A 12,781-nucleotide genomic window follows, 5' to 3' on the forward strand; every position below is an offset into this window, starting at 1 on the left:
CTGTAGGTGGCGAAATGGCATCTCCGCTGGGTTTAGTACCTGCCGTATGCATTACCCCTTCCATAGGTGGCGTGATGACATTATCACTGGTTAAAATGTGTGCTGTATGCATTACCCCCTTACTTAGGTGCAATAATTGTACTCCCACGGGGTACAGGACTCGCCATATGAACTAGTTCCCGCCAAGGGCAATAATCCCCCTTCATAGGTGGAGTATATTCCCTACCACTGGCTTAAGTACTTGCCGTATGCATTCCACCTTCTATAGGTAGAGTAATTGCACTACCATTGGATACGGTCCCGACTGTCGTAATCCCTTTACATAGGCAGTGTTGCACATCACCGTGCTTCTTGTTGCATTACCCTCTTCCACAAGTGATCCACTAGCGGGATGCCTTAGCTTATTCCAAGTAGGACATAGCAACAGTTGGTACCTGCGGGTGCCCGGTACTCTTCATCTAGTTGTATATGGGTGCTGCAAGTGGATACGATGGCTATTCCACATTGCATCCTTCTTTCCTTGGTGCTGGTTTTGGGCATGATTATATCCTCCTCTGCCTTCTCAGGGGGTTACCTAGCATCACTTATGTGTCCTTTGGGACCCCCCATCTCCATAAGCCTCCTCTGTTCCAGTCGGTCATGATATTATCCGCATCAATACGTAGTGCGTACACCATTGCACATATGTGGTGAGTACGTTCTAGCGAGTCGAGTGTTTTCACTGACTCTATATTCTCTATCCAACACTCCTCCTTCTCTGGGAAGGTGGTTATGCTGGCACTCTGGTTTAGCTACTACAGCGTGTTCTCCTCCACAGGTGCAGCTTTTACGCTAATGCGCAAGTTCGTAGTCGTTGCAGTGGGGCGTTCCCCTCTGGTAGGGGTCCTACCCTGGCGCTAGCTTTGGCAGTTGCACCTGTTCAGCGCCCTTCCAGGTAGAGTTTTAGGGTAGCTCTACTTCACTGGAGCGGTATGGTACATGGCTTCTACGGGACAGTCTCAGCCTCCCCCTCAGTTTTGCGCTGACGGGCAAGCGCTGGCCACTGCTGGGGGAGTGGTATTTGCGTTACCACTACATACTAGGGTTCTTACTGCACAGCTCCTTCGTCAGGTGGTGGACTCCTCTAACACTGCATTCGGTGGCCTCTACGGGTGGCCCCTCCTCTTCTGGAGTATAGGGCTAGCAATACAGTGTGACTCCCCTTGCCTTATATGTTACATATATATACCCTGCACATGTAGAGGCACTTACATTATTTTTACATTTAGTACTAGACTACTGATTTGCCTACTCTTGACAAGTGCATGTTTTGTGTTTAATTTTAAAATTTAACTTTTATTGTTCACTTTTTAAATAATAGTGGATGCTTATTGCTATCTAACCTGTTACTTTAAAACTATCTACTGTGACCCCTTGTGTACTGTAATTATTTTCTTTCTGTAGTTGTAGTTCTGGTAGCGGCGCGCTTGCTCCAGTTTCTACCTATTAATTTCTCGGCATCTGCCTACTACTACACATGAGAAGGGTCTACTGTAGCCTAAAACCCTATACGCTGCCCCCCGACCATGTTTTGCCATTTACATGGCGTCTTCAGGGGATCGGGCCTGGCTTCCTCCTCAGGCGGAGTTTTTGCGCAGCCACTATATCCTTGGCTACTTCTGTATAGCGCCAGTCTCAGATGGGGAATGGGCTTAGACCTAGCCTATTCTTCTCCTTCTGTCTTTTTCCTCCTCTGGCCCGCAAGCCTTGGTAGCTTCTGCATTACTACCTTTCCTCATCTGCATTGCACGGGGCATTCGTTTGGTGGCCGTCCATTTCCAGTCATGCTCCGGTCCCGACTGGTGGACTGTGTCGCCTACCACATCCCTCCTTCTACAGGGATCCTTCTCACTACACAAAAGCTTCCCTCCTTTTCTCCCGAGCAAGAGATCCGGAAGCATGCGGCGTGGACGCCCTGATATCCCCTTTGTCAGGAGTTCTCCCTACTTACGTGTCCCCCCCCCCCCCCCTTCCCACTCCTACTGGGGTTTTACGGAAGATCTAGATGGAGGGCATTCAGACGATCCTAGCCTCCGGATTGGCCCGTTGTGCGTGGTACGCCAACCTCGTTCTTCTAGGAGAAATCCCTTGGTCACTGCCACTCAGAGACGGCCTTCTTTCTCAGTGTCCGGTTTTGCATCGGTATTTAAGGTCTCTCGTTTGACGACGTGGCTATTAAAACCGCCATTCTGACGCGAAGAGGGTTTCGGCGGGCGTCATCCGCACTTTGATTCAGGCCAGGAAGCCTGCATCGCCCAGGATCCATTATAGGACCAGGAGGTCCTTCCTGGGCTTCTGTAAAAGCCGGGACATTCCCCCATTCCGGTTTTCTCTCCCCACGGTCCTGTTCTGTCTACAATCAGGGTTGGACCTTGGGTTGCCCTTAGTTCCTTGAAGGGTCAGGGTCGGCGCTTCTGTCCTGGGGGACACAGCTTTTCCAGCGTCCCCTGGCCCCCCCGGGCCATATAACCTTCCTTCAGGTAGTAGCCCATACGGTTCTTGTGTACCATCCTCCTCTACTGCCTTGGGATCTGAATATAGTTTTCTTAGCGCTCCAGACTTCTCCCTTGAGCCCTTGCAGGAGATCTCACTCCAACTCCTGTCCTGGCAGTTAGTTTTTTCTTGTGCCTATCACATCCATCTACCGGGTGTCCCAGTTGGCGGCACTCTCTTGCAGAGGACCCTTCCTGGTTCTTCACATGGATAATGCTGTTCTCCGGTCCATTTCTTCCTTCTCCCGTAGGTGGGCTATGACTTCCATATCAACGAGAGATTGTCCTTCCCTCACTGTCCCTCTCCTTCACACCCTAAAGGAAAGGAGTTACGCCATTGGAATGTGGTCAGGGCTCTGGAGATTATTAGCAGCCTGCAGTTCCTTCCGGCGTACGGACTCTTTAATTTTTTAGTCATTCTGGAAGGTGCTCGCAAGGGATTGGTAGCCTCCAAAGTGGCAATCGCACGTTGGATTCGGGCTGCAATTGCGGAGGCACACCACACCCAGGGCAGGGTCCCGCCCTTAGGTGTCACGGCTCACTCCACCAGAGCGGTGGGCGCATCTTTGGGCTCGGAGGAATCGCTCTTCGGCTGCACAGTGGTGTAAGGCGGCTACTTAGTCCTCCTTACGCACATTCACAAATTCTGTCGGATGCATACTTGGTCTTGCAGGCGGCAGTTCTTTGATGCCTGTCACGACGCTTGCTTCCATGAGTCCATGTTTTTTTCCCCCCCTGTGGACTGCTTTTGGACGTCCCACGGTTCCTGTGTACCCCAATGAATATGGGCGAGAAAAGGAGATTTTTTGTAAAACTTACCAGTAAAATCACTTTCTCGCTCTTCATTGGGGGACACAGGAACCGTGGGTATAGCCATGTCCTCTAGGAGGCGTTGACACTAGTAAAAGCTGTTAGCTCCTCCCCTGGCAGCTATACCCTCTCCAGCCTGAGGAGAGAGCTTCAGTTTGTGTACAAGCAGTAGGAGAGGCAAGTTAACCAACGAAAAAACGTGGAACACCAACAATGTCAAGTAACCACAGCAGGGTTCTCACTTGCAACCGCCACAACTGTGGTCGAACAACAATACTGGGTGGGGGCTGTGTCCCCCAATGAAGAGCGAGAAAGAGATTTTACTGGTAAGTTTTGCAAAAATTTTTTTTTTTTTTTTTTTTTTTTTATGCATACCAGAAAATATAAGCATAGTTTTCAGAGGACATGGACAAGTTTGTATTAGTATATGCAAGCATTATTTAATCTGTCTATAAATATAAAATCCCCAAACTCTCTCATTATTCTTCTTAGGTTTATATTGAAATAACAGCAGTTTTGAAACATGATGATCCAAGGGTTCGGCGCCTCCAAGACAATGCCTCTGACCTTAGCCAGCTCAGTACACAAACCGTCTTTTCAATGATTGATCATCTTACTCAGTGGGCAAGGGAGAAATTCCAGGCACTTCATGCTGAGAAAAGCAACGGCAAAAGTGGAGGCCGTGGAGAAATAAATGGTTAGTTACAGTAGTCCTTATACCAGATTAATACATTACTGTTAGTCCAAAATGTGTTTTGTACGTAGATACATACTTGTACAGATGTATGTTTCTTTTCCTTTTCCCTTGGCTCAACATATTTTGCACAAGATGTCTATCCTGATTATGTCTATGTGTGGCCACCTATTGGTTGTGTTGTGAACTGCAGTCTGTCAAGGGTTTGGCTAGACCGTTGTGATATTGTATTGAAATTTTCATGAGACATTGGAGTCCTAGAGTCAGTTTGCACAGCATTTTACACGTTAGAGAAGCAGGTTGAGAACAGGGAGTGTAGTCATCCATCGTAGCCTGTCTGCATGCTCCCTCCTTCCCCTCTCTACTTTACAAATAAAGGAGTGATCATGAAACAGCCAAATACGTGCCCTGTGAGCTACAAATAGTTTGTTCTTTAGAAAAAAAAACACTATTTTGCAGCATAGCATCAGTTTGAGTGCTACAAAAATGTTTTTTAAATAGTTAAGCCCATATTAAATATTACATCCTCTGTTAGATCATACAAAGCATAACATTTATTTTTATTTTTTTGTTGGAATCAGGAAACATTCTCTTGCCTTTATTGTAGAATCTTCTCTTCTTTTTGTGGGACAAGTTATACTTTCTAATGGCACAATTTACCATATTTTTGGGCGCATCGGTCCTTAAGATGTACCTAGAATACAGAGGAATAAAATAAGAAACAAAAATAATTTTCATCAGACCCCCTTCAGACCTCTGTATCAGATCCCCATTCCTCCTCAGACAAACTCTAATGCTCCATCAGACCTAAGATCAAACCCTCTTGCTCCATCAGACTTTAGATCAAACCCTCATGCTTCATCAGACCTTAGATCAGACCCCCAAGCTCCATCAGACCTTAGATCAGACCCCCAAGCTCCATTAGACCTCAGATCAGACCCCCATCAGAATTTTGTATTAGACCCCCATTATGCAGCTGGCACCCTCCTCTCACTGTCACAACCGATAGTAATTCTTCCGGAGAGCCGGCTCCTCATGAATTCCCGGACACGCTGTGTATTGAATAGTTCCAGTGCTGGAGCTGTTCAATACAGAGTTTATCAAAACTACTAGATCAATGCAAGTAAGTGATTCATTGTTTTGCTAAGGGGAGAGGAAACCTCTTCTAGTGTGCCATTTCCGGATGGCCTGCACAAAACCAGAAATCACTCCACACATAAACACTTATGTAACAGCTGTATGAAGACTTAGAAGCACTTTTTTAAACCATTCCAATTCAAATAATTTTATTTTTTTGTGATTTTATTTGCCACTAGCATCCCTCAATGAAGAATATGGAGAGTATCAAAATGTGACCAGATTTCTAGAGCTTATACCTCAAGATACTCTGGCTGTGGCTTCGTTTCGCTCCAAAGCTTATACCAGGGCTGTTATGCACTTTGAATCGTTTATCATGGAAAAAAAGCAAGAAATTCAAGAGCACCTGGGTTTTTTGCAGGTGAGCACTTATTTTATTGGCAATAGAAGCTCTTGCCTACGGGTGTATTTTCAGTCAGATCTGGCATCTTGAATTAGTTGCCTAAAATGCTTGCTGGCTACCAGGAAGGCTTATTTAGGGTCCATTCACACGTCCGTAGTGTATTGCGGATCCGCAATACACCCGGGCAGCACCCCCATAGAACTGCCTATTGTTGTCCGCAATTGTGGACAAGAATAGGACATGTTCTATTTTTTTTCCTGAGACGCGGACCGGAAGTTCGGGCTGCACTCCGGAAATGCGGATGCGGACAGCACACTGTGTGCTTTCCGCATCCTTTCCGTCCCCATTGAGAATGAATGGGTCCGTCTGAATGGAGCCTTAAAGTGTAAATTTGCTTTTGAACACTATTTTGTATTCTATTAATGGATTGAATATACAGTTGCAAGAAAAAGTAAATTAATAAAATGTAGTTGGATTGTACTTAGTCACAATTATAGACAAAAACAATCTAAACTAATTACAAACAGTAGCGTCAATGTTTTTTTTTTTTTTAAGCACATTGAGTAAACATCAACAGTGCAGGAAGAAAAATTAAAGGGGTTATCCCATCTTAGACAATGGGGGCATATTGCTAGGATATGCCCCCATTGTCTGATAGGACAAGGAGAACGGAGCGGAGAAAGTTGAGGAGGGCGCACTGCGCTGGCTCCGCTATTTCTGTCGGCCCATAGAAATGAATGGGAGCGGTGGCTGCGCATGGGAGAGGCAGGGAGCTGCGCCTGGTGGTGGACGGACCCCGGGAAACCCGGGGTCCTCTAGCCACAACTCTCCCCGGCTCCGTTCTCCTTGTAGGTGCAGGTCCCAGAGGTGGGACCCGCACCTATCAGACAATGGGGGCATATCCTAGCGATATGCCCCCATTGTCTAAGATGGGATAACCCCTTTAAGTGAACCTCTGTGTTAATGACTTCTCCCAGAGCTAATTGACAATTTTATTTTTATTTTATTAAAGCTACTTTTACACTGACGTTTACTCATTCCAGCAGGCTGTTCCGGCAGGGGAACAGCCTGCCGGATCCATAACTACAGTGTACATCCGTTTGCTGCCGGAAGTCTGCCTGGTCCCATTCACTATAATGGGGAGTGGCTTGGATCTGGCCACATGTCTGCATATTTGCTGTGCTTTTAGTGCAATGAGGGTGGTACTGTTGCTGTTATTGCATAGAAGCTCTTCTCCTTTCACAGCCTAGCCCCTTCCTAGGACCGGGGATTGACAGGGCCAGTCAATATTACATACTTTCTGCCTGAGGGAGGGCCTGAGCAGTGAAGGGAGTGGAGCTATGAAAGGTCCTCTTTAAGCTTTTTTTAGTACACTGGATTAATATACAGTTCCTGAAGTAAAGATTGCACTTACCAGAATGCAAATCACCAGAACAAACTCTGTTGAGACATTTAGCTTGCAAAGAATGTTGGAAGATTTCAGCTCAGAAGCACGAGGAATTGTGAATGCCGCAATGGGTTATTGTACCGACACTAACGAAGTACATTATCTGTAATGCTATGGTTACAAAGACAGAGATATGTGAGAAAATTCAGTAGAACTTAGAATGAAGTAGGGTTGTTTCGGGTATCGAACTTCTTTCCCTCCCCCTGTGCTGCTGCTGCCTCCAATGGGAGCGCAGAAGGGCGGAGGAGGGGAGGGGCTGTGGTGGATCGCAGCGCCCTGTCAGAGGTCGGGTGCCGGCAATGTGTTTCTGCCGCCGGCTGTATTTGTATAATAAACGTTAATTATCATTGGTGGCGCATTGCGCCCTCTCCCGCAAGTGTTAAAAACATTGGTGGCGTAGTGCAACCCCCCCGTCCCAGTATTAAAATCAGCGGTGACAGTGGCCACAGAGTCCCCTTCCCTCCTCCTCATTGGTGGTGCAGTGGCAGCTTCTGATCGGAGCCCTAGCAGTGTAATCCTGGGCCTCCGATCGGTTACCATGGCAGCCAGGATGCTACTGAAGCCCCGGCTGCCATGGTAAGCTCCCTGCTGCTGTGTGTACTATGCACAGGGCAGCAGCGAGAGTGTAAGATCCTATTCCATAAAATGCAGAATGCACGCTGCTTTTGTTGGCGTTTTTATTTTTTTTGCGTGTCATTGAATGGTATCGACCATCACAATACTTTTTTATGGTATCGAAACAGAGTCAAAATTTTGGTATCAAAACAACTCTAGAATGAAGTTATGTCAGTCATTGCTTACCTTGAGCCTCAGTGTGTTCCTACTCATCTCAGTTTATGGCAATTGAGAGACTTTAGCCTCCGTAATTGATGCAGTTATAGAACATTTTTACTAAAGTTGATGGAACAACAACGTGGCGTTTTGATCAGATGGTGACCTTTTTTAAATACTACAAGAAATAGCGAAAATCTGTGTATAAGAAAAACTGAGCATAAAAACAAAAAAAAAGGCATCAAGAAGAATAACACCGATATCAAGTAAAGGTAACAATCTATGATAAAGGTAACAATATAAATAAAACCTTCATAAACACTCCAATCCAGGTACAAAAATACAATTGGGGGTAAGTGATACTATAATAGAAAATATCAACTGAGGCTCAGCCAACAATTGAATCAAGCAGACAATCAATATCTGGCTGCTGGCGGTGTATATAATGGGAGACACACAAAAAACGGAATCAATGTGTAAAAGACTGTGATAATTAATGAACCGTACTGCGTATTTACCTATTTGCCACAGAAGATAAGTAGAAACAAGGAATTGGTGCTTAGGAATAGTGAATTCTCACCAGTCTATGCGCTGTACGTGAGTTGAATGACATGGTTTAAATTAGGGATGTCCCGATACCATTTTTTTTAAGACTGAGTACGAGTACCGATACTTTTATCTAAGTACTCACCGATACCAATTACCGATACTAATTTTAACAATAAAATACACACACACATGTATTTTCTGACCACTGACCAACCAAAAGGCCCAAAAACAGAACTATAACATTCCAAGGAGACATTATACTGTATGGGGGCCACAAAGAGACGTTATACTGTATGGGGGCAGCCACAAGGAGACGTTATACTGTATGGGGGGCAGCCACAAGGAGACATACTGTATGGGGGCAGCTACAAGGAGATGTTCTACTGTATGGGGGGCAGCCACAAAGAGACGTTATACTGTGTGGGGCAGCCACAAAGAGATGTTATACTGTATGGGGGGCAGCCACAAGGAGACGTTATACTGTGTGGGGCCAGCCACAAGGAGACGTTATACTATATGGGGGCAGCCACAAGGAGACGTTATACTGTATGGGGCCAGCCACAAGGAGACGTTATACTGTATGGGGCCAGCCACAAGGAGACGTTATACTGTATGGGGCCAGCCACAAGGAGACGTTATACTATATGGGGGCAGCCACAAGGAGACGTTATACTGTATGGGGCCAGCCACAAGGAGACGTTATACTGTATGGGGGGCAGCCACAAAGAGATGTTATACTGTATGGGGGCAGCCACAAGGAGATGTTATACTGTATGGGGGGCAGCCACAAAGAGATGTTATGCTGTATGGGGGCAGCCACAAGGAGATGTTATACTGTATGGGGGCAGCCACAAGGAGACGTTATACTGTATGGGGGGCCACAAGGAGGCGTTACACTGTATGGGGGGCCACAAGGAGACGTTATACTGTATGGGGGCAGCCACAAGGAGATGTTATACTGTATGGGGGCAGCCACAAGGAGACGTTCTACTGTATGGGGGGGGGCCACAAGGAGACGTTACACTGTATGGGGGGCCACAAGGAGACGTTATACTGTATGGGGTCAGCCACAAGGAGACATTATACTGTATGGGGTCAGCCACAAGGAGACGTTATACTGTGTGGGGGCAGCCACAAGGAGACGTTATACTGTATGGGGTCAGCCACAAGGAGACGTTATACTGTATGGGGGGCAGCCACAAGGAGACGTTATACTGTATGGGGGCAGCCACAAGGAGACGTTACACTGTATGGGGGGCAGCCACAAGGAGACGTTATACTGTATGGGGGCAGCCACAAGGAGACGTTATACTGTATGGGGGGCAGCCACAAGGAGACGTTATACTGTATGGGGGCAGCCACAAGGAGACGTTACACTGTATGGGGGCAGCCACAAGGAGACGTTACTGTAAGGAGTCAGGATAATAGTCTTGTGGCCATCATACAGTAATGTATATTTCTTCTTGCCCTAATACCTGCTTTTAGAGATCAATGTGCAGCTTGCAGGCAGGAAGGGAAGGACCAGGACCATAGAAGACAGACACTATCACTTTTAGAGGGACTCGCTCCAGGCAAACACAGCTCTGCTGCAGTGAATGCAGTGGAGCAGACTGATGTAATTACAATGTATAGTTATTGCATGGACTCAGAGAATCGTCTGAGAGTTTATTAGTTAAAACAAATGAGTCAGAGACTGTCACCCCAGACTTCCTGCTCTGCTACATGCACCCTGTACACACACAGCCCCACTACATGCTATGCTAATAATGCCCCCCCCCCCCCCCCCCCCCGCAGAGCAGGGAGCCTGGCAGGGACTCGATGACACAGTCTGTGACTCATTGGATTCTTTTAACTAATAAACTCTCAGACGATTCTCTGAGTCCCTGTGCTGTGAGTCAGGGCTGGTTGCCTCTGATTGGTTGGAGGGCGGGGAGGGGCGGGCCTAGCTCCCACTCTAGGCTCCAATTACACTGCCTGCTGCTGCCTGTGAAGCTGTTAGCTGTGGGAGATGCAGGGGCCGCGGACGGACACATAGAAGCGGCGCACAGGTATCGGCAGTGGTATCAGGGACATTTGCACGAGTACATGTACTCGTGCAAATGCCCGGTATCGGTACCGATACCGATACTGGTATCGGTATCGGGACATCCCTAGTTTAAATAGGGGAAGGATGTGATGTAACCGGAAGTATGCGTGTTCCAGCTTTATCAATCGGCTGATTCTCAGTCAATATGTTATTTTTTCTATTATAGTATCACCCCCATTGTGTTTTTTGTACCTGGATTACACTGTTTATGAATGTTTTATTTATATTATTACTTTTATTGTTATCTTTACTTGATATCTGTGTTTTCTGTTTTGTTTTGCAAGCTGCAAGTTTTTCACTATTTCTTTGTTTGAAAAAGGTCACTATCCGATCGAAACGTCATGTTGTTGTGCCATGAACTTAAATGGGTTCTGTGGGAATTAAGAAAACGAAAGTACTGAAAATACTTTTATATTACTTTATTAGAAATATATTCCCAAATAACTTTCATTAGTTATAATTACAAACTAAGAAGACAGGTTGGCATTCGCAGGAGGTGCTCAAACCCACATGCAGTTGTGCATATATATAGGGGAGCAAATCCTGCACTTGTGGCCCGTTGCTAATGGCAATCCCCAGCAAAATGCATACGGTGGAGGATGCCCGCGGTGAACCACAAGTACCACAATAGACATCCTACACAAGGTAACAAGTGCGGATGTGATAATTAAAGAGGACCTTTCACTTGTATAAAGTATGTGAACTGAGTATGCTGCCATATAGAGCGGCGCCCGGGGATCTCACTGCACTTACTATTATCCCCGGGCGCCGCTCCGTTCTCCTGTTATAGGCTCCGGTACCTTTGCTCCTTAAGTTATAGTAGGCGGGTCTTCCCTTGTCCTGTGGGCGTCTCCTTCTCCTAGGCTGCAGCGCTGGCCAATCGCAGCGCACAGCTCACAGCCTGGGAGTTTTTTTTCTCCCAGGCTGTGAGCTGTGCGCTGCGATTGGCCAGCGCTGCAGCCTAGGAGAAGGAGACGCCCACAGGACAAGAGAAGACCCGCCTACTATAACTTAAGGAGCAAAGGTACCGGAGCCTATAACGGGAGAACGGAGCGGCGCCCGGGGATAATAGTAAGTGCAGTGAGATCCCCGGGCGCCGCTCTATATGGCAGCATACTCGGTTCACATAGTTTATACAGGTGAAAGGTCCTCTTTAATATAACAATATAACAAAATTACAAAGATAGGTGCACTCTGCAGTCTCACTAAACCCTCAAACTGATTTTAAAATTGAGAGATTAGTCAACATGTCCTACGGTGTAGAACATGTCTAAGCCCGAGCACCGCGCCAAGGTTACTCAAGTAGCCCGGGACCTAACACACTCCTACCTGAGCCGTTTGGGCAATACCAGGAGCCAGTGGGCAAATTACAGGAGCATCAGGCCAACTCACAAACAGCTCACCTACAGGGAGTGCAGAATTATTAGGCAAGTTGTATTTTTGAGGATTAATTTTATTATTGAACAACAACCATGTTCTCAATGAACCCAAAAAACTCATTAATATCAAAGCTGAATATTTTTGGAAGTAGTTTTTAGTTTGTTTTTAGTTTTAGCTATTTTAGGGGGATATCTGTGTGTGCAGGTGACTATTACTGTGCATAATTATTAGGCAACTTAACAAAAAACAAATATATACCCATTTCAATTATTTATTTTTACCAGTAAAACCAATATAACATCTCAACATTCACAAATATACATTTCTGACATTCAAAAACAAAACAAAAACAAATCAGTGAGCAATATAGCCACCTTTCTTTGCAAGGACACTCAAAAGCCTGCCATCCATGGATTCTGTCAGTGTTTTGATCTGTTCACCATCAACATTGCGTGCAGCAGCAACCACAGCCTCCCAGACACTGTTCAGAGAGGTGTACTGTTTTCCCTCCTTGTAAATCTCACATTTGATGATGGACCACAGGTTCTCAATGGGGTTCAGATCAGGTGAACAAGGAGGCCATGTCATTAGATTTTCTTCTTTTATACCCTTTCTTGCCAGCCACGCTGTGGAGTACTTGGACGCGTGTGATGGAGCATTGTCCTGCATGAAAATCATGTTTTTCTTGAAGGATGCAGACTTCTTCCTGTACCACTGCTTGAAGAAGGTGTCTTCCAGAAACTGGCAGTAGGACTGGGAGTTGAGCTTGACTCCATCCTCAACCCGAAAAGGCCCCACAAGCTCATCTTTGATGATACCAGCCCAAACCAGTACTCCACCTCCACCTTGCTGGCGTCTGAGTCGGACTGGAGCTCTCTGCCCTTTACCAATCCAGCCACGGGCCCATCCATCTGGCCCATCAAGACTCACTCTCATTTCATCAGTCCATAAAACCTTAGAAAAATCAGTCTTGAGATATTTCTTGGCCCAGTCTTGACGTTTCAGCTTGTGTGTCTTGTTCAGTGGTGGTCGT

The 12,781-nt window shown here is 46.3% G+C and overlaps 1 protein-coding gene across 2 annotated transcripts in view; it reads left to right on the top strand.

The window, feature by feature from the left end:
• Window positions 1–12,781, top strand: part of ATR (ATR serine/threonine kinase) — a 148,993-nt gene that overhangs the window by 99,042 nt on the left and 37,170 nt on the right. For both annotated transcript variants that reach the window (XM_040428060.1, XM_040428061.1), the window contains 2 exons: window positions 3,834–4,038; window positions 5,352–5,533. In XM_040428060.1, coding sequence (XP_040283994.1) covers window positions 3,834–4,038; window positions 5,352–5,533 — 387 coding nt within the window. The remainder of the gene's footprint in view (window positions 1–3,833; window positions 4,039–5,351; window positions 5,534–12,781) is intronic.

Source organism: Bufo bufo, chromosome 4, assembly GCF_905171765.1.
Source record: "Bufo bufo chromosome 4, aBufBuf1.1, whole genome shotgun sequence".
Lineage (NCBI taxonomy): Eukaryota > Metazoa > Chordata > Amphibia > Anura > Bufonidae > Bufo > Bufo bufo.